We start from the raw sequence: 19,314 nt of genomic DNA on the forward strand, positions 1-19,314 counted from the left end.
AGGACAAGCCCTATATACACCTGCTCTGGATGTAGTGTTCACATCCAAAATAACAATACCTGGATTTCTAATTGTTAGCAATACTTAAAGGCCTTAAAATGAATTAGCAGACTTACAAACTGGGCTGATGTTTTGGATGAGTTGAGGTTTACAGAGCCACCAGTGGGGGCACATTTGTGCTGCTGTGGCATTTTGAGCTCTTTCACACACATATTTCTTGACTTTTGTTTCCATCTCGTGAAGTGAGGCAAGGTTGGGGAGATTTGAACTAGTGACTTTGCAGCTGGTGTATTAAATAAAGTCAAAATAGAAGAGAATTGGTGTTTAAATTGCAAAGGGAGGTAAAAATAAAGTTATCTAAGCCATGTGAGTGGGATCAAAAATGAGTCATCAAGGCTGGAAAATGGGTAGCCTCTGATCCCTGAAACTAAGAAATCTGGCTGCTGTTGTGTTGCTGCTGATCTAATTTTTACACTTTCCCTTCCATACAGAGGAGACACGTTTCCATTGCGTCCATCTCAGCTAAACAATCAGTGCCTGATCAGTCCCAATGCTTCACTCTCAGGGATGCACAATTAACCAGCTCCATGTTTGACTCTGCAAGGGGAGCGCAGTATTTTCTGGGAATGCCTGACATGTTTCAATCGTAAAGAACACAAACCAAATGACCCAGCAGATAATGACAGCCAGTGCCCTGACAGTGAGATAATGTGCGTGCTCCAAAGCAAGGCTTATTAGAAGCAATAAAAAAAATTTTGAAATGTTAGAGCAAAGGTCAGAAATGCTCAGCCATTACCACAGGCTCGATTTTTCCTTTTCCCAAGCGGTCACCAGCGCCTATTTCCAGTAAGTGAGTGTGTAGTCATGTTTGCCAGATGCCCACCCATCTATTACCGCACATTGTGAATTCTGGGCCATACAAACCCCACTAAAGTGGTGTGTAGGGAAACCTAGGACTACCTGGAAATCTCATCAGGTCCATATCCTATGGCTCTGCCCTTCTGAGTGCAGGGGCTGGCCCATACTGATATAGAGAAGGCAGATGTTAGAGGGTGTGCACAAATGTCTCCCTCCATAGAGGGGATCCTGCTGCTTGCCATCCCTTCTTCACTTCCTGGCCTCCCTCCCCAGCTCAGTGCAGCAAGACACATCTGCTTTATCCAGGAGACAGTGCCCAGAGGCAGGAATAATTTGTTTATAGCTGGAGCCACACTATCACATAAGAGAAGGAGCCACAATTACAAGCAACTCACGTGGCTCACGCTCAGCCACCCTTGTGTACCTCTGCTGACCCTGGAGCTGGAAGCTGCAGATAGCACAGGAATGGGTTTTGTCTTGGCTCCTGAACTCCCATTTCCTAAGGAGCAGCAGGACAACAATGGATTGCACTCACCTGATGAGGTGTAGCAGAAAATGGCAGTCTCTTGAGCTCGTTCAAGTTACCAGCAGGATATTGGGATTAACATGCTGTGTACATCAGACATTATCCACGTCAACCCACCCTTCACACAGCTCCCTGTTTCTACTTTCAGAGCAGGAAAATCCCAGGCCAAGGTGATGCATGAAGAGCACAAATGCTGTAAATCTGCTTATTGAGCCCTGGCTTCCTCAGAGCAACAAGACCAGGGAAGGGGAAGGAAAGCAGGTGGATACCTGCAGGCATACCTATGTGAGGATGCCTGTGAGAGCTAATCTAAATACATTTAGGGTTTAAATGCAAAGCTGATTAGTGAAACCACAGCAAGCTCTTATGTGATATGCTCCTTCAGAGTTAAAGTAGCCATAATTCAATTTATTCATTTAGCTCATTTCCAAAAAGTAAATGAAAGTGTAGTAAATTAAATTAAAACAGCCGACAGCACCTTCATTTTGAAAAAGATTGTTAATGTGGACCCTGACTACTTCATACAGTAATGCAGATTATTTTTGCTTGCTAGGCCCCCTGTCAGGCACACCAGCTCCCCATCCTGAAGTATTTTTACACTCCCTCTGTTCAGGGAGTATCCAAGAGCAGGACCAAGCTGGACATGTATTTGGGTGTTTGCATGTGCTTTACTGTGCACGTGCTTAAATCCAGGGTAAAGTCCCTGCAGCTGGCAGCCTCATTCCCAAGTGTTTGAGGAGCTAATTGTTGTAATGAGGAATTTTGGTGAAGCCTCTGCTGGGAGCTGGCCAAGCACTGCACATCTCTAAACTCTGTAAATGAATCCTTTTCACTGAACCCACGCAAATGTCACTGTTCACAACCTGGAAGGTGTTCTTTAGTGACAGCTACAAGTATCAAGAGTTGCATAAAATGTGCAGATGTGTGTGGGAGTGAGTTGACAGATTATAATTACAAATAAAGAACTGGGGAAAACCCCACAAAATTAATTTTTTAGGCAAAACATATAATTTGCCTTTAAACCTTAGTAGTGCTCCCATTACTAATACAATTTACAGATCTGGAAATCAAATTGAAGCTGTTTGACTCTTTTCTATTTTGCTGCCCTCATTCCATTTCCTCCCTCCTCTGCAAATTGTAAGACGTTTTGCTGACCTTTCATTCATTTAGTCCAGAACATTTTTTTTGTTTATTACACTCTGTTCTCCTCTTAGCCACTGAAAATGGTGGGAGAAAAGACAACAAGACAATAATTTAAGTTTGGGACAAGCGAGCTGGGGATGGAAACAGAGCCTCTCAGGAATAAAGCAGGGAGGTGGCTTCACTCCCAGCTCTCACGTCAGTCATGGCCAGATCAAAGAAAGCACAGCCAGATGTAGGTGAAACTCAAAAATCCTGAGCTTGAAAATGCAGAGAGGAGTTTTTCTGAAACACAGACAGAGGTGAACTCAGGAGAACATTCCAGACCCAGTGGGGCAGCAGGACCTGCACTCAGCACATGCCAGAGAGCAGCACAGCCCTGGGGTGGTATCAGAGCCTGTCAGCCCACACAGCCTCTGGGCACAGCTGCTTAGTGTTGTGATGGGGCTCAAAATGAGCTCTCCAGGCAGAATGACCTACCTTTGGTCAGACTGTGCCCACGCACAAAGCCTTTCCCCATCCCCAGCCAGTGTGGTGCAGAAGACAGTGCCCATGGCCTCTGAGGATGTGGGACAGTCCCGTGGGCACATCCAGCCTGCTGGAGATGCAGCTGTGCTCTCATACATCATCATTAGAGCTGCAAAGTCAAGCAGCAAAAGGAGGAATTGCCAGAATAAAGGCTGTCAGAGCAATTTTAATTCAACCTCCTGGCAGATATGCCTTCTGATGGGGTCTTTAATTACCTCATCACAGCCTACTTTTTCTTCAACAAGGCTGCTGCTTTATTCAGGGCACGATGGGCAGATGGCAATTAATGAAGGGCCAGTCAATATTTTGTTCTGTCCTTTTTTCATTCAGTGTGTGGCTCCAGGCATTATTTGCCACATGCCATCAAATCTCTGCTCTTAGAATTATTCATCTTCTTCTGGGCTTTTCTCTCATGTGTATCAGTGCAGCAATTGTGAGGTTCCCACATAGGAAGGAATTTCATTTCCAGCACTTCTGTGAGCAGAACACCTGGGTTTTACTTATAGGAAAATATGAGGCAGACATGAGCTGCAGAATGCTCCACCAGCAAGGCCCAGGTGGGATTTCTCAGGATACCCACACTGCCTCTGTTCAAAGCCCATCTTCCCTAACCTCTGCCAGAGCTGTTTAAACACTCAGGACATCTAGAATTTGAAATTCACTGTGTCCAGAATATGAGTAACATGGACCTGGTGGCTCTCAGAGAGAAAATGTCAGTGGTCTAAAGAGGAAAGATCTCCTCTGCTGATGCTGTGCTGGAGCAGGGCTCTGTTGCAGCCAGGGAGCCAGAGTGAAAGAACAGAGAAATGCTGATATGGGCAAAGGCATGAGCTTCAGGCAGTGAAAGCTGACTGGCATTTGTGCATTTTCCAACAAAAGTTCTGCTTTTCCACCTTAGTCATTCTCTGTAACAGCTGTACTCTGCTGTCTCTTAATCTCTTACAAATTTTTCATCTTTTACCAACCTCCTTTCAGAGGAAGACATTTCACACTTTCAACCCAAGAAATCTTAACCTTTCCTCTGGCACAAGCAGAAAGAGGTGAGAGCAGGACAGAGACTCTGCAAGAAGAGCTGCCTGTGCCACTGGCAGCATCAAAGGGAGCCCCACTCAAATGGTTTCCAGTGAGACACTGGGAGTGGAACTCTCTGGTGACAGAACAGCTTAGAAAAGGAACAAGAGGAGAGGAAGGGCATGAACCTCCATCGCTGTCCAACAGCCCCTTTCTGCACTGCTCTCTCCTGCTCTGTGCACACTTAACCCACCCTTAGAGAGCTGTCTCAGTGTCCAGGGCAGGCTCTCTGAGCCTCTCTCAAGCACAGCTAAGTGGCAGTGCTCTCTCCTCCAGCACCTTCTGCAGAGCAGCACAGAGCTCTCTCGTGCCCTGCTAGAAATTCATGGGCCTGCTGGCTTGTCACTCCAAAGAGCATCCAGCATTTTCAGCAAGGCTTTTAATTCATTAGCTCACAGAGGAAAATATTCTAACCTTCCTGCCCTCCTCAGCTGAGTCATTGATGCTTTCCTACCTTGCTGCAGACACATCACCTTCAGGAAAATAATTACTTAGCATGCAGATAACAGCAGACATTATCTTTGTGAACTGGGTGTTTGTTTGGGATCACAGGGTCTCCCTGCCACGAGGACTGCAGGACACACTGGGGTTACTGCTTCAAACCTGACCTTGTTTACAGGCTGTGAGAAACTCTGTGGTCACTCCAAGGGGAGCTGGGGGGATGCTGGAGGAAGCTCAGTCAGAGGGAAGGGGCTGAAGGTTCTCAAGGAGCTGGATGAGCTGTGCTCCATCACTGGAAGAGGTTGCCCAGAAAAGCTGTGGATTCCCCTGGAAGTATTCAAGGCCAAGCTGGATGGGACTGGTCTAATGGAAAGTCCACCACTTAGGGGATGGAACTAGATGATCTTTAAAGTCTCTTCCAACCCAGACCAATCTGTGATTCTGTAATATGTTGATCTACAGGTGGCATTTGGGCTCCTGCAGGCAAGGACAAGTGGAATTCAACCCCAGGTCCAGCCAACCAGTTGGATTCACTTACAGGCACATAATGACATTATACACAGAATACAGACACAGTTATTTCTCATCAGCCTTGAAATAAGCTGTATTTTTGGTAGCAGAGGGTGCCCCACCTCCAGCCTCACTCTTGTTCTGTAACCAGAGCTGGTGCATCAGTTGTTGCCTTGTACTCCAGATGATCCTGATTCCATTCCCACTGAGCTGCCTGCATTGCCTACGCTGTAGGATGGCTGTTCCCTGACAGCCTGACTGCATGGACAAAGCTCTTGTAAAGGTGCCTGAATTTGGGTGCCAGCCCTATTTCTGACCCTCAGGTCCACCTCTCCCTTTATGTGCCCCAATTTCCTTCTCCAAAACACAGTGATTCCAACACAAACATTTCCTTCCTTGCGGTCAGACGTGCTCTGGAAGTGTTGCAGGTTGTTGCTATTTCCAGGCCTGTCATTCTAACACATTTTGGCTGCACTAATTCCCTCAAACAGAAATTGTTCTGCCTGTCCTAGTCTGGGACAAAGCAGGCAATTAGCTGTCCCTTACACGTTTATTAACTCTGCAGCTTTCTTTCAATGACTATGTGAAATCCAGTAATGTTTAAATATATTTTCATAAACTGTGGGCACAACATATCCTGTTTCAGCTAATAACCGTGCCATATAATTAGACCTGATTACACAGATATTTAGTATCATTTTACATATTCCAGTCCTTTCCTAGTGCCACTGCCTAGCCAAGGCACATTTAAAGCTACAGCCATCTCCCTTCTGTTTCCCAGCAGTTTGCAACAATTCCTTTTGGAGGGGATTGCAGTTAACACAGCAGTTTCAAAGAACAATTTCATTTCACTGGTGTACATTTTAGATGTATGTGTATATATATATAGACACACATATATATACACACAGACGAAGGCTCTGATCAAATGTCAGGTGACAAAGCCCAGGATACAAATAGAAGGCATTTATCTACTTACAGGGGAAAGCTGGTATTTGAAATCCATCAGGAAATTAACAACATGAATCTTTAAAAATCTATTCCTTAAACATCTCTTGGCTTAGGGCTGAACATTGACTGTATTTAGGATTTTACTGTGAGGTAGCACCCTCCAAACAAAAGATCCCTCACTGCATTAGGCTCTGGTGGGGGGACAAGAAGAATTTGCTCTGTGCAACCTGATTAGAGATGTGTATCTTTCCCTGCTGGTATGGCTGTCTCTATAGAGATGGACATGGATATTTGATGAGATTAAAATGCTTCAGTTACCACTGTCAGTGGTTCTTTAAATTAAAATGAAGAAAGCAAACAACCATTCCTTTTGATGAGGTAACTGGATGATGCTATGGAAAAGCACTTTGCTGTCAGGTGGTAATTAGGTTCAGTAATAGTTGTGGGTTTTTAGCCTTGGAGGCTGTGGCCCCTGGGACTCTGAGAGAAATGATACATTCAATTTCCGGAGGAGAGGAAGATGCTGGATGCTGTTCTCTGCTAACCCTGCAGATAAGAGCATTCAGAACTGCAGTGCTGACAATCCTCCTTGAGCCAGCCTAAACTGTGGTGTCAAGATCACAAACAGAAAAGGGAGAGGGGCTCAAAGCAGGCCTAACACAGCAGCCTGGCTCTGACCACATATATAAGGAACTGCCAGAATGGCTGCAATGAGAGGATTTTTAAAGGCTGCAGAAGGAACTCCAGCAATTGCTCTCTGGTCTGAGCTGATATTTGTAACATCCATCTTACACATCACTAGAAAATCTTCAGTAGGGAAGTGTTCCTTTTCAGACAAGAAACATTCCCACAGCTATTCTTTTAAGGGAGAAAAAAAAGCAGGAAAATCTCAAGGCTCAGCTGCCTCCCTTGCCAATTTGGAATTGCCTTTTCTATTGCAAAATGTAAACTATATATATTGGTTGTGCTGTTAAGAGTTGAAACCCAAATGAACCATTACAATTGGTCCAAATGCATTTAACTGAAATTTTTCAGTTTGGAGGCATTATTGCTGTTTTCTCAGAACAGAGGCAAATACTGAATATGATGTTTCCCATTAAACAGGTGCTCAGGTTCCTGCTCTGCTCCCCTCTTCATGCCATTACACAGCTTTTCCAGCTCAAGGAATGCTGGTTCTCCATAAACAGCTCAGTGGTATCTCCCCTGCTCCTCACACAAGCTAAGGGGCACTGAAAGGATGCAGCTGGCCAAAACCAGAGCAGGACCAGCAGTGCTGCAGGGAGCCAAGCCTGGCCATTTCATGCCTTTGTGCCTTGCTCACCAGTGCCTGACTTCACATCCCACTTCCTTTTGGACTAACACCCACTGAGCTGGTTGTGAAACTGGAGTAGAGGAGAGGGGATCCCTGGGCAAAGTGTCCAGCTGGGCTGGCAGCAGGAACCTGCCACTGGCTGCCAGCACTGCAGCAGCTCCAAGGGGAGGGGGAGAACTCTGCCTCAGCACAGGCTTGCCAGTAACTTCCTGAAGCATTGAAAAAGTTTTCACTTCCAGAATTAAAACTTTGCAAAATAAAAGTGGGTCTGATTCGCTCTCAGGAGATAAATGAAGGGTAAGTCCATTAAAGATACTGGCGTGAGATTGGTGCACAGCAGACAGAATTCAGGAAAGATATCGATATCTCCAAAATCCTCTGAATATTTTTTCAGACATAAACCAGGTATCTTTCCTGATCATAAATGCTTTATTTCCAAATGGAATTTCAATAAAATAAGCACAGTTAGACTAGCACTTGTTATAAAGCCGTAATGCAGTAGCACTGAAGTTTAGTCAGGAAAGATATTAAAAGAGCAGCCCAGCTAAAGCGAGAGAAATTGCTTTCTGACCTACCGAGTTTTAGGAGTAGGTGCTAGTGGTCCCTCCACCAAGGAGTTCAGCCTGTAGTAATCCAAGAATGTCCTGGCCACATTTCTTCCAAGCTTCATATCTGTGAGTTTTTAATTAAGGAGCATTTAAAAAATCATTAAAAGTAATAATAACAATAATAATAATAATGAAATGAGCAGAGTCTAAAGGTAAGTTATTGCTATTTAATGCAAGAGCAAGTTTTACATCAACCATCCCACAGAGCTCAGGCTTTAGGCAAAAATGACTTACGCAGGCAGATAAGGTGGGGGTCATCCTGTTTGCTTCTTGTTTTCACAGGCAGATGCTGCATAAAAACCCAGACAGGAGGAAACAATCTCCCTTTCCCCCCATGCCTGGCTGCAGATCCCTATGGTTCTCATGAAATGCACTAGACAAAAGGGGCCCTCCAATTTTCACATTCAGGGAGAATAATTACCTTAAAATGCTTGGATACAGGCAGTGTTTCTGTATCCAGGATACAAGGTCAGCTATACCACGGTGTGAACCTGCCATGGACCCGTGTACTGAAGGTTGGGATTAATGCTGAAGCCCTCCACACCTTTAGCTCTGACCCCCAGAGTGTCGTGGGAGAATTCACTGTTCTTTCCCTGTGTTGTATTCAGGGCCTGAAATGGTGATTTTAGCACTGACCTGGAAGGACAGTAGGTTACCTTAACAAGTTCAGCAGTAGGTCTGGTGTGTCTTCTCACCAGCCACGATTTCTCCTTCAGCTGGCCCCTAAACCCAGCATTAGGCAGGTGCTGCACATCAAAGCTGCCATGGAGACCTCAGGGGCACAGGAACCAGACCTTCCTGAAGACTCAGCTGCTTACAAAAAAGTTGAATAACCTGTGGATTGCCCTGAAAAACAATATCCCAGACAACATGTCCATGGAGTGAATCTGCTGCTGATGTGAAAAGTCAGCATTAAATCTGCCTGTTACAGAGCAGCATCTCCTTATCATCCACAGGGTGATGTCCAGCTGGGAGATACCCAGTGGACTCCATTATCCACAGCTGTGTTTTGGGGGCTGAAGGCTCCTTTATTTGCCTGTTTTGAACTGATACCCACCCAGGCTGCAATAATCACAGGGTGCCCCAGGGCACTGCCCCAGAGGGTTGTGGTGAGGAGCATTTCAGCAGGGCTGCTGCAGCAGCTGAGGTGGGTACAGATCCTGGGGAGTCTGAAGGGATCTCTGCATCCAACACCCAGCAGTCCAGGAGGATAAACCATTGCTGGGTTGTTTTGTGTGCATGTATGCATGTTCTGCTTGATCAGTAGTTATCTGCTGATGTTTCCATTAGAGGAAAATTCCAGAAGTGCAGCATCCCAGGGGCTTCCAGCAGCGCCACTGAAGACACTGGCTTCTAAATGAAGCTTTTATTACCCGCCCACTTACATTAGACACATCAAAACAAGTGAGCCTGAGACATCAGGTTCACACAGCACTGTGAGATCTATTTATCATTTATTTATTTATTTATAAGGAAGGTCAAGCCAACGTGACAGTCTTTACTTCTGCAAAAATACAGACACCAGCTCTAGCAGTCAGGTCTAGTGGCTGAGGATCACTCCTGACATTGCTCTTCTCTCCAATGATCTTATCCTGCTTTTCCAGCTCCCACCGCTGTGCCTGGGGATGGTTCCATGGATCTGTCCCTCCTGAGGGTCTGTCCTGACACACTCATAATACCACGTGTGCTGTGGGCACCTCTGTTCTCCTGGCCAGCAGCAGGGCAGAGCTGGAGCAGCTGGTGCTCCCAGCTGTTGTCTGCATGGACAGGGAGAGGGAGCCCTGTGGACCAGCAAGGGCTGTGTGGACCAGCACGGGCTGTGTGGATCAGCACGGGCTGTGTGGATCAGCACCAGCTGTTCCCCAGCTGTGGTAGTGCCCAGCGAGCGTTGTCTGCATGGACAGGGAGCTGTGTGGACCAGCACGGGCTGTGTGGACCAGCACAGGCAGTGTGGATCAGCACCAGCTGTTCCCCAGCTGTGGTAGTGCCCAGCGAGCTCCCCTTGCCACCTACCAGCACTGCTGGGTGAGGCCAGCCCTGCATGCAGGGAGGCTCAGAAAGTTGGAGACAGCCTGAAGTTTAGCAATTCGAGGGAGGGCAGTGTTGCTCTGAAAGTGTTTTGTGATTGTTTCTGGAATTTGGGGATGGCTGGGGGTAGTCTGGTTGCTGCGGATGTGGACTCAAAGCGGTGGCGAAGGTTAAGAGTTCAGAGTAGTCTGTGGAAGCGAGGAAGAAGGGGAGAGGGCTGTCAGGCACTTAAGGGATTGAGAAGACTAACATGGCTTGATCTTGTAGTTTCTTTCATTTACTCGTCACTTTAAAGACATAAAGTGGTAATTGGACTCAGTAAAGTCTCGAGGACATTTTGTCAGTGGCAGTCTCAGAAAGCTCCTCTGCCAGAAGTGGCCCTGCTGCCCTTTTCTTTGTCTCTCTGCATTGCTTTTGTTTGCACGGTGGGAAGCACCTGACCTGCTGTCCTAGGGGAGGAAGCCCTTGGATGGCAGTGGGTGCAGCCCAGGAAGTGGCTCCACAAGCTCCTGCATTACCTCCCTGCCTTAACCCTGACCTGCAGGAATCCAGTTCCACTGCTGAGCTCAGGTCTTAGGAACAGCTTTCTGAAGCTGAGGACAGCTAACCACTGGGATAACCTACTTTAGCATGTCAGGAAATCTCCAGACCAGGGGTCTTCAAGAACAGGCTAAACCCACAGCAGACATGAATGGTTTAGATGTAACTGGTGCTGCATGAAATTTGGGTAAGGAAACATAAAAGGGCCTCTTAGGCCATTTCACCCCATTTTCCTACATTTCTGAACATATTTTGCAACCCACATGAAGACCTGTTGCTAAGATTCCTAAGAAAGGTAAGGGCATTTTGTAGAGCATTGACATAGATAGAGAGCGTGAAGAAACTGGAAATGCAGTGCCACATGCATCCACCAAAACTTCACAAAATGGGAATAGTTTGCAGTCAGCAATGATGAAAAGAGACTCAAACCAGCATGGGATAAAAAATGTGCATGTTCTAATGCTAGTCTCTCCAGCCATCCTGCCCCCTCTGCTCTGCCTGTCACTTCTGCAAGGGATGAGCAGTTTCTGTCATGGAAATCAGGCACCTGATACATAAAACCAGGGGCAGAGCATCAGTCTCTCCCTGTGACTGTCCAGCCTGGGCAAGAGCTGGAGTGCCTCCCTCAGCAAGCGCCAGCAGCACGTGTGTGCAGAACCGGCAGAGGAAAACAAATTAAAGCAATAACATTTGCATTTATCTCTGGTGCACGGAACGCTCAAACTCCACTTTGGCTTATAGTGTATCCTGAGCACATAAATAACAGCTACTGCAACCCAAACCCACTTCTACTGGGTGGTTTGGTCGCTTGGTTGGTTTTTAACCAGCTTCCTTTCTGCAGTCACACGTGCTGTGTGCCCACAGGAACTCCCTTTCTAGCCTGAACTGCACTTGACAGAAGGCCATTTCCCAGCTATTCCCATCATGGGAGCTCAGCTCACACAAGACAGTCAAAATGTATTTGGGAAAGTCATGTTGGAAACAGCTGGGTGTGTCCTTACCTTCACTAGCGTCTGCAGCTCCCTCTCATCTCTCTTTCTCCTCCACAGACTCATTCCTCCATACTCCATATTTCCACTTGGAAGTGGAAACCAGTGTCTCTCCTGCAAACGCCCTTCTCACAGCATTCACTCTGTGAATGGCACCAGCAGATTTGGGGAGATTTCAGGACAGTCTGTTTATGCACCACTCTGCCAAATTTCACAGATGTTCAGAGGTTCAAGAATTGTGCTGGGCTCTCTGCAAAATCCTGCACATTTATGATCCCTACCATGCCCCACAGCCTAGAGCTTCCAGCCCTGGTAAGAAAGGAGGACAGAGGAGTGGGGACTCTCACAAGCCATTACTAGTTTTCAGCTGACACGATTCATTGAGCCTATTGTGAACAGTCTGCTTAAGCTCCAGCCTCTGGAAGCGCAGACAGAGCCTTGTTCTGTCTGTGCATGGAGGCAATAAAAATCTCAATTTGGAAACCAGTTAGCAGTACAAGTCATTAGGGGAGGTACTAAATGTTGCTGCTTTAATAGCTCACTGATCCTTTAATAATGTCACTGCTGCAGAGCGTGGTGGCACCATTCGCTCGCTTTTGTTTTGCTTTTTGAAATTCAGGGTCATTCCACTTTCAAGTGAGTGGATTATCTCTCTTTCCTCCTTCTGCCAGACACTGCAAACTGCTTTAAATAATTAGAAAAAAGGATGGCTCCTTCAAATTCACCATCTCATTTTCATAAGGTCCAGTGTCATTGCTTTGGAACAGGAAGAGAAACCGTGATGGTGGTAAGGATTTGACAAGGGCAAAACAGTTAGCAGCCCCCACTCATCTTTGATAAGTCCTGTGGGGTCTCTGCCAAGCAGATTGGATCTCTGGTTTTATGTCTCATCTAGAGGACGGCACCTCCATCAATTTGAAACACTGCACTGGGTTATTAGCTTATGGAATTCATCCAAGTTTAATCCTAAGTAGGATTTGAAATGCGACCATTCAGTCCAGAGGCACCATTGACCAGACCCACGCAAGTCCTTTGTTTCAGACAAACAGCTTTAAGTTATCCTAAAGACAGACAGAGAGGAAGAAAAAAAAATAGAAAGACAGAAAGAGGGTAAGGAAAATGAGAACAAAGAGAAAAATGAATCTTTTTAATAGCTCGAATTAAAAACCAGAAGAAGCTCTTTGTTTGACACAACTGAATTTTATAGCAAATCTCAGTCCACCACAACGACGATCCTGTTATTTATGAAAAGAGGGTTATTTTGTTTGGGAGAGTCCCAGATGACTGTGGTCAGCGAGCATACTGTCAGCTTCACACAATCTCAAGAGAAATATGGATGAGGTTTTCTCATCTGTTTAGAACAGCTTCCATCAATGGATCAAACCCCTTCCTGACTCGAACAAGAGCTCTAATGGAAAATGGCATTACAGGGCTTTAAACCACCATGTTATATCATGCCAAGCCTGATCAGAGCTAGTCCTCTATTTCAGCAGAGCTGTTTTCACCAGTTACTTACCTATTTCGTTTCACAGTGCTGACACTGCTCTCTAATAAACAGCTGCTGCCCCAATCTCATCTCATGGGGGGCCCACTCCAAGCAAAGTGTGACTGGGGTAAAATAGAGACTGGGTGGTGAAGGAGGATGGGGAAAGGGGCTACTCCAAGGCTTTTCACCAGCATTTAACATGGTGCAAGTCTGGGTGCTGGTGATGCATCCTTCCCTGGGCCTCACTCCAGGGAAAAAATGTCCCCAATGCCTAGCACAGCTGGTTACATATTTCAAAACCTTATCAAAGGAGAAGGCTTCTAAAATGGGAGCGTGGGGAGGAGACTGGGCTTTCCATAGCTCCAGTGTAAGAACCAGGCTCAATGTGGGAATTACTGGGGATACCCTCTCATGGTACTCAGCAGATCAAACTCGAGAAATGCAGCCAGACCAACCAGCCTTAAAATCTATAAATGCCCCGAACTGCCAACCTGGAAATAGCAAAGAGACTTTCCCCAAGGAAAGCATTTTCATTTCCAACAGCCCCAGCTCCTGATCCCAGATGGGACAGACACTTTTGGAAGCAAAAGGTAACAGCAATGACGAGCCTTCATTTTTATTCCTCTTCTGTGTTATCAGGGAAGGAAGCAGGCGGAAAGATCCCTGACTGACTATTTCAGGCTTTCAGGCCCTTTTCCTGAAATGCTTGATTGTGGTGGAAGAAATTACCAAGATGGGAGCTGTGTGCTCTTCTCCCTGAGTAATCAGAGGCCTGTAATTTTCTCTCCTGCTCTGAAAGAGGAGATTGGAGAACAGGTATCTTGGAGAGCACTGTTTTATCTATGCCGAGGGACTGTGCTCAAGGACCACGCTGTGTTTCCCATGAACTCATTTCAATATCAGCCATTGCTTTTGTCCTCCTGAACTGAACTGAGCCAGGCAGATCCCCCCTAACACCTGGGCATGGAGAACAGAGAAGGTGGTGGTGCTGCACAGGAGCCTGTGGCTGGACAGAGCCAAGGGCTCCTGGCCCTGCCGGGGTGCTGCATCGATGGGGTGCTGCATCGAGGGCAGCAGAGTGTGGGGGAGCACCAGTGTGCCCCAACTCTGCAGCCTGTGAGACTGGGCCCCTGTGAAGGAGGTGCCCAACTGAACCCATTCTGCTGCTGATGGAAACCTGTGACACTGAGCTGCAGAGTGGCTGCCACACGTGTGGCCATGAGAAGGGAGCACCTGACTCAACAAAGATTCGAGACACACAGACAGGCACAGGGTGCCCAGAGCACAGAAACATTGAGGGCTGAGATGTCTCAGACACCTCCAAAGTAACACTGGGAACACCAGTGGCTATGTGGCCACAGCCCATTTTACCTCTGAATCCATGTGCCTTTCCCAGAGCTGTGAGCATGATTTTACAGGGACAACTCTGATTGCTGCTCCATTGTCCTCATACCATCTTCACATTGCTCCATGCAAGTGACATTTCATCCATCTTATGGTCCCTCTACACCAGCAGGAGATGGAAATGGGCCCTCCTGTAAATGGTAATCTGGCCTAAACTATAAAATAGAAAATGGTTTATTAAATATCTTGGCATTGCTGATTGCTGATGAGGTTTTCTGAGGGACAGAGGTCAGAGCCAGCTCACAGCTGAAAAAGAAAAAACCCTGAAAGAATGAATTTCAGCATCAGTACATTTTAATTCATTAAAATATTGCAGCAGCATCACTTCGTAAATTGGTATACTGTTAAAATTATGCATTTAGGACCTGATTGTAACAGCTTCTATCAAACTGTCCCAAAATTAATTTGGGCCTGAATTTACTGGTCTCACATTAATGTCTAATGGATCTTTAATAAGAGTAGCAGGAAAACATAGGATGAGTCTCTTTTGTAATTTTAACATTTCTGATCTTTGCTATTGTTTAATTCTGGTTACTTGCCAGCTCTGGGAAGGAGCCCTTGTGGATTAGCTGACCTCAGCTCTTTACACAGTCAATGAAAATTACAGAGCTGATTCTCTCTGATGTACTGAGAAGGGATGAGGGCAGGGGAAGAAATTTCCAAGTGAAAATCCAGCATTCACAACCTTCTATTCCTGATGAATGTTCCCAAATGCACGGGGGAAAAACAGAATGAAAAACAAAGCCTTAACAGTTGTTTTCAGCTTGGTTGGAAATGCAAGAACAGTACAATACTCTCCAATTGTAATTAACCTCCTCCCAAAATACGCTGGAAAATCACAAGCTGAATTCTTTGGGGATGCTCTCAGTCCCTCACGTCTCAGCTCAGAAACATGACAATCCCTGTTGTTCCAGGTCTGGAAGTTCCCATTAGACATTCCACCCACCGCTTTGGGCATAACATTTACTACCACCCAAACAAAATCAGTTTCAAGATAAATGGTAGAAAGAGTGTTTCGACACACCAAAGTGTGGATAAACCATTTCTCATCTCTAAATTGCTGGAAGCTCCTGAGTTGTATAAATCACAACCAGGCATCAGTAATCCGTTGTGTGCTGAATTTTCCCTCTTCAGCTGCAGCTTCCCCTGTCAGACAGGGCATAGTCAATAGCTTTGACAGGAGCAATCCTACAAAGAAGAAATTAAGAAATGGGATTGACTAAGAAATATGAGGAACTAAGAAACACGAGGAACTAAGAAACATGAGTGTTCCTTTGTGATGGAAGCCTGTGTGTAGCTGGGTTTGAAGTTTTTGAGTAAAGATAAAAGAGAACTGAAGAGTGCTGGCAGTGATTGCAGGATTCATGGGGATTTTAGGGAACCTTCCTTCCCTGCCTAGGATACCACAGGTCTGCAGTGTCTGTTTGCACTTGAGAGCATGGCTGTCTGCTCTCCAGTGTCTGAGCAGATGTAATGACCTCCTGAAACCTACCTGAGGTCACCCAGCTGAAAAAGGACTCAGTCCAGTGGCTATTGGATGGTCTAAGTCAAGATGCCTCTTAACTTGCTCAGAGACACATTGGATTTATCCTGCTTTTAGTCAGTCTTTGTTGAGTCAAAACAAGACTCCGTCAGCAGTTGCAGAGGGCCAAATGCAGGGAAGGGACCACTTGCCCTCAGGAATTGGCTTAGCTCCTCTCTCAATCTGTCCTGCGAGGAAAAAGGACCATGGCCTCAGAGGCTGTGCCTTTAAAAACACTTTCAGTCTCCAAGTAATAGTCATGCTTCACTGTGTTCAGCATTTCAGCTGAGCTCAGTACAAAGTGCAGTGATTTAAAGCTGGGAGATCAGGCGGGATTCAGCAAATTCAGAATTATTTATTTCTTTAGGGCAGAAAGTCTGGCTACAGATTATTTACTGCAAATGGGTCTGTTTGGGGGAGGGGAGGAAGGCGAGAGGGTAGAGAAGGGGCGAATTGATTGATTGAATTTTTTTCAATTAAAACAAGCAGTTTTTTAAAAAGATTTAATGTTTTATTGAAAACTGTGAAATAATTCAAGAGTCTGGGGCTCTACTAAGTGCAGATCATAGAGATGAAGATGGGGGAGAAGAAACAAAAATTTTATTCTATGGGAGAAGGGAAGGAAGAAGGAAAATAAAAGGGAGGGGGAAGAAAAAATATCATTATCTTTGTTTCTTTGTCTACGTTAATGTATTTCTCTCCCTGAGTTACCTCCAGTATCTGCAAGTATTGATTCAGAATAAGGCACTGCTGGGCAGGCTCTGCTGGGAGTGGCACAGAGCAGATCCAGGGACTGGCTTTGCAATGGGAACTCCAGCTGGCCAAAGCACAGACTGGGTTCCTGCCCCCTCTGCCAGGACCAGGCTGGGCTGGGGCAGAGGCTCCAGAGCAAGGGAGGAGCAGTGCTGGGGGGCTTCTGGGGGCTTTGCTTTGGACTCAGAGCACAACCAGAGGTAAATGAAGGAATGTTGGAAGGAAGAGGCATCAGGCCATGAATGCCAAGACCTCATTTCTGCCTCCACTGCTCCCTCAGACTGAAGGGCCCATCCCACACTTTGGTTATCTGCACTAGGGGGGCTCCTCCCCAAAGCAGGGACACACATGAGCTGGGCCAGAGCTCTCCCCACATCAGCTGGACATACCTCACCAGGGGTGGTCACTCCAGAGAGGTGCTGCTGGAAGGTAAGAGGAGGATTACAGCTATTACTGGTAGGTAGAGAAACTAATGATATTTTTGTCGTAGGGAAGAAGTAAAATATTACTATAATCTCCACCACTCCTAAATTAATTGCCTCTTTGCTAATATAATTCCCATTGCCAGATAAATTTAGCTTTTTCTAAACCCTTTGATTTTTCCTTTGTGTTTTACATTCAAGCTGGAATGGAGTGATAAGGCACTATGCAGATACATATATATATGTATATATTTAATCTACACACACACACAAATATAGTTATATATAGTCCCTGCCACAAATAACCCTCCTCTGACTGCTGTCACAAAGCTAAAACATCTTCTCACTCAAGCTGGGTTGTTTTCCTACATCATTTACCCTGGGGAAGGGCTGCTGGCTGCGTCCACAGAAGGATGCTGGAAAGGTCTGCAGCTCTCCCCTTCTCCACTGCCTGTCTCTTCCCTGTGTATCTCTGATGGGAATAAGCCATTGCCAAATTTCAGATCCACCATCTCCTGTCACTGTCACAACAACCAGCTTTCCTGCAACAGCTGACAGTATCTTGCTGTATAGTCAGTGTAGGAGTGGCCCTTGAATTTTAAAAGGGGCATCTCAGAGGAAGTTCTTGTGTGAGGGAATTGAGCATTGACTGGTGGGCCAGCTTTACAGCCACTGCCATCCTTGGTGAAAAGGGGCTTCATAGCAACATGCTTGTGACTGTAACTTAATCAGCAGCCTCTGGTTAAATTATTTTATGTGACTCTTATTCTATTAAACCTATCCTATTTTGCTATTGGCACAGTCTCACTCTCTGCTTGTGTTGCCTATCTCTGTTTCCATATTACTAACAAGAAATAATTCCAGGAGCACTGTTTGCCTCTATTCCCAAGTTCCAGTATCATCCTGGAGGAGTGTCACTGATCCCCAGCTCAGGTGACACAGCAGCTCCTCCCTCTCAGAGCCACGCCTGGCTCTGGTGTTCACATGGAATCACTGGGAAATATTCACCCACAGATGCCAAAGGATGTTTGCTGCAGCTGTGGCCCTGGTGCAGAGGGCTGGGACTGTGTTTTCAGTGAGCAGCACCTCTGGTCCCTGCAAAGCTGCATGGAGAGCTCCCAGCTGCATCCCAGGCTCTTGTGGGAAGCAGTGTTTGCCTGCTGTGGGGCCACAAAACTCCTGAAGTGGATTTAATTTCAGCTTCATTGTCTGGATACTTCAAGGGCTAAAATAAGGCTCATCAGGAGTACAGAAAGACCAAGGAAGAAAAGCTAAAAAGATTTCTGGACTTTGGGCCATATGCTGAAAAGTTTATCCTTAAAACAGGACAAACTTTTCAGCATCTGCTGGTGATGGGACAAGAAGCAATGGCCTTAATTTACAATAAAACAGATTAAGATTTGACTTAGGAAAAAGCTTTCCATTGATAAGACTAGTGGAGCTTTCCATTGATAAGACTAGAAAAATATCTCCTGGAGAGGCAGTGGCATCTCCATCTTAAGACACAATTAGGGAAAACAGCTATGAGGCCAGGGGAGTTGAACCTTTTTGAGGATGGAGGGGTCAGCAAAGGGCTGCCCTATAACTCAGTTCCTTAGCCTCAGATCTTGCTGTATAGGAGCACTCTCCACCATTCTTTTTTTCTCAGTCCTTAGTAAGGCAATTATGACAAGCCTATGCTCCTTTTGCATTTCCAGGAAGAAGAGTAAGGGGCACAAAATCACCACTTGGTAGCTCACAAGCCCCAAAAGACCACTCTAACCAGCTCACCATTCGCTCTGCTCTGAGACTGAAAATTCAGCTCCTCTTCAAGGGCACCACTGTCTTCAGCTGGATGGAATCCCAAGTCCCCTGTCCCACATTCATCTGCTCTTAACTTCTGAATTCAAACACTGCTCTTCTTTAAAAGCCTCTCTGCCTTTTGCTGCTAATTAAAACATTGGTTGCACTCTGGGCTTGCTTTTCCAAGAGGTCTGGACAGCATTGCAGGCAGTTCAGACAAACAAACAACCAGACAAACAGAATCCATTAGGAGCTGCCACTGCTGACTGTCGCCCTTTTGCATACATCACAGTGAAAAGGTTAATGCTTCCCAAAAGGGGTGGGAGAGACGGGTGGAGGGGAAGGGCAGGAGGGATCCAATCCTGGAAGACCAGATGTCAGAGATGCTCAATACCTCACAGAACGGGCTCCCCCGCGAGCAAGGCAATTGCCCATCTCTTGGC

At 46.1% G+C, this 19,314-nt stretch overlaps 1 protein-coding gene across 2 annotated transcripts in view; it reads right to left on the minus strand.

The window, feature by feature from the left end:
- LOC120503178 (cytosolic carboxypeptidase 6) overlaps nucleotides 1-19,314 on the minus strand; it is an 882,397-nt gene that overhangs the window by 5,726 nt on the left and 857,357 nt on the right. For both annotated transcript variants that reach the window (XM_039711394.1, XM_039711393.1), the window contains exon 12: nucleotides 7,913-8,009. In XM_039711394.1, the coding sequence (XP_039567328.1) occupies nucleotides 7,913-8,009 (97 nt within the window). The remainder of the gene's footprint in view (nucleotides 1-7,912; nucleotides 8,010-19,314) is intronic.

Source organism: Passer montanus, unplaced genomic scaffold (assembly GCF_014805655.1).
Source record: "Passer montanus isolate IOZ18808 unplaced genomic scaffold, ASM1480565v1 scaffold25, whole genome shotgun sequence".
Classification (NCBI taxonomy): Eukaryota; Metazoa; Chordata; class Aves; order Passeriformes; family Passeridae; genus Passer; species Passer montanus.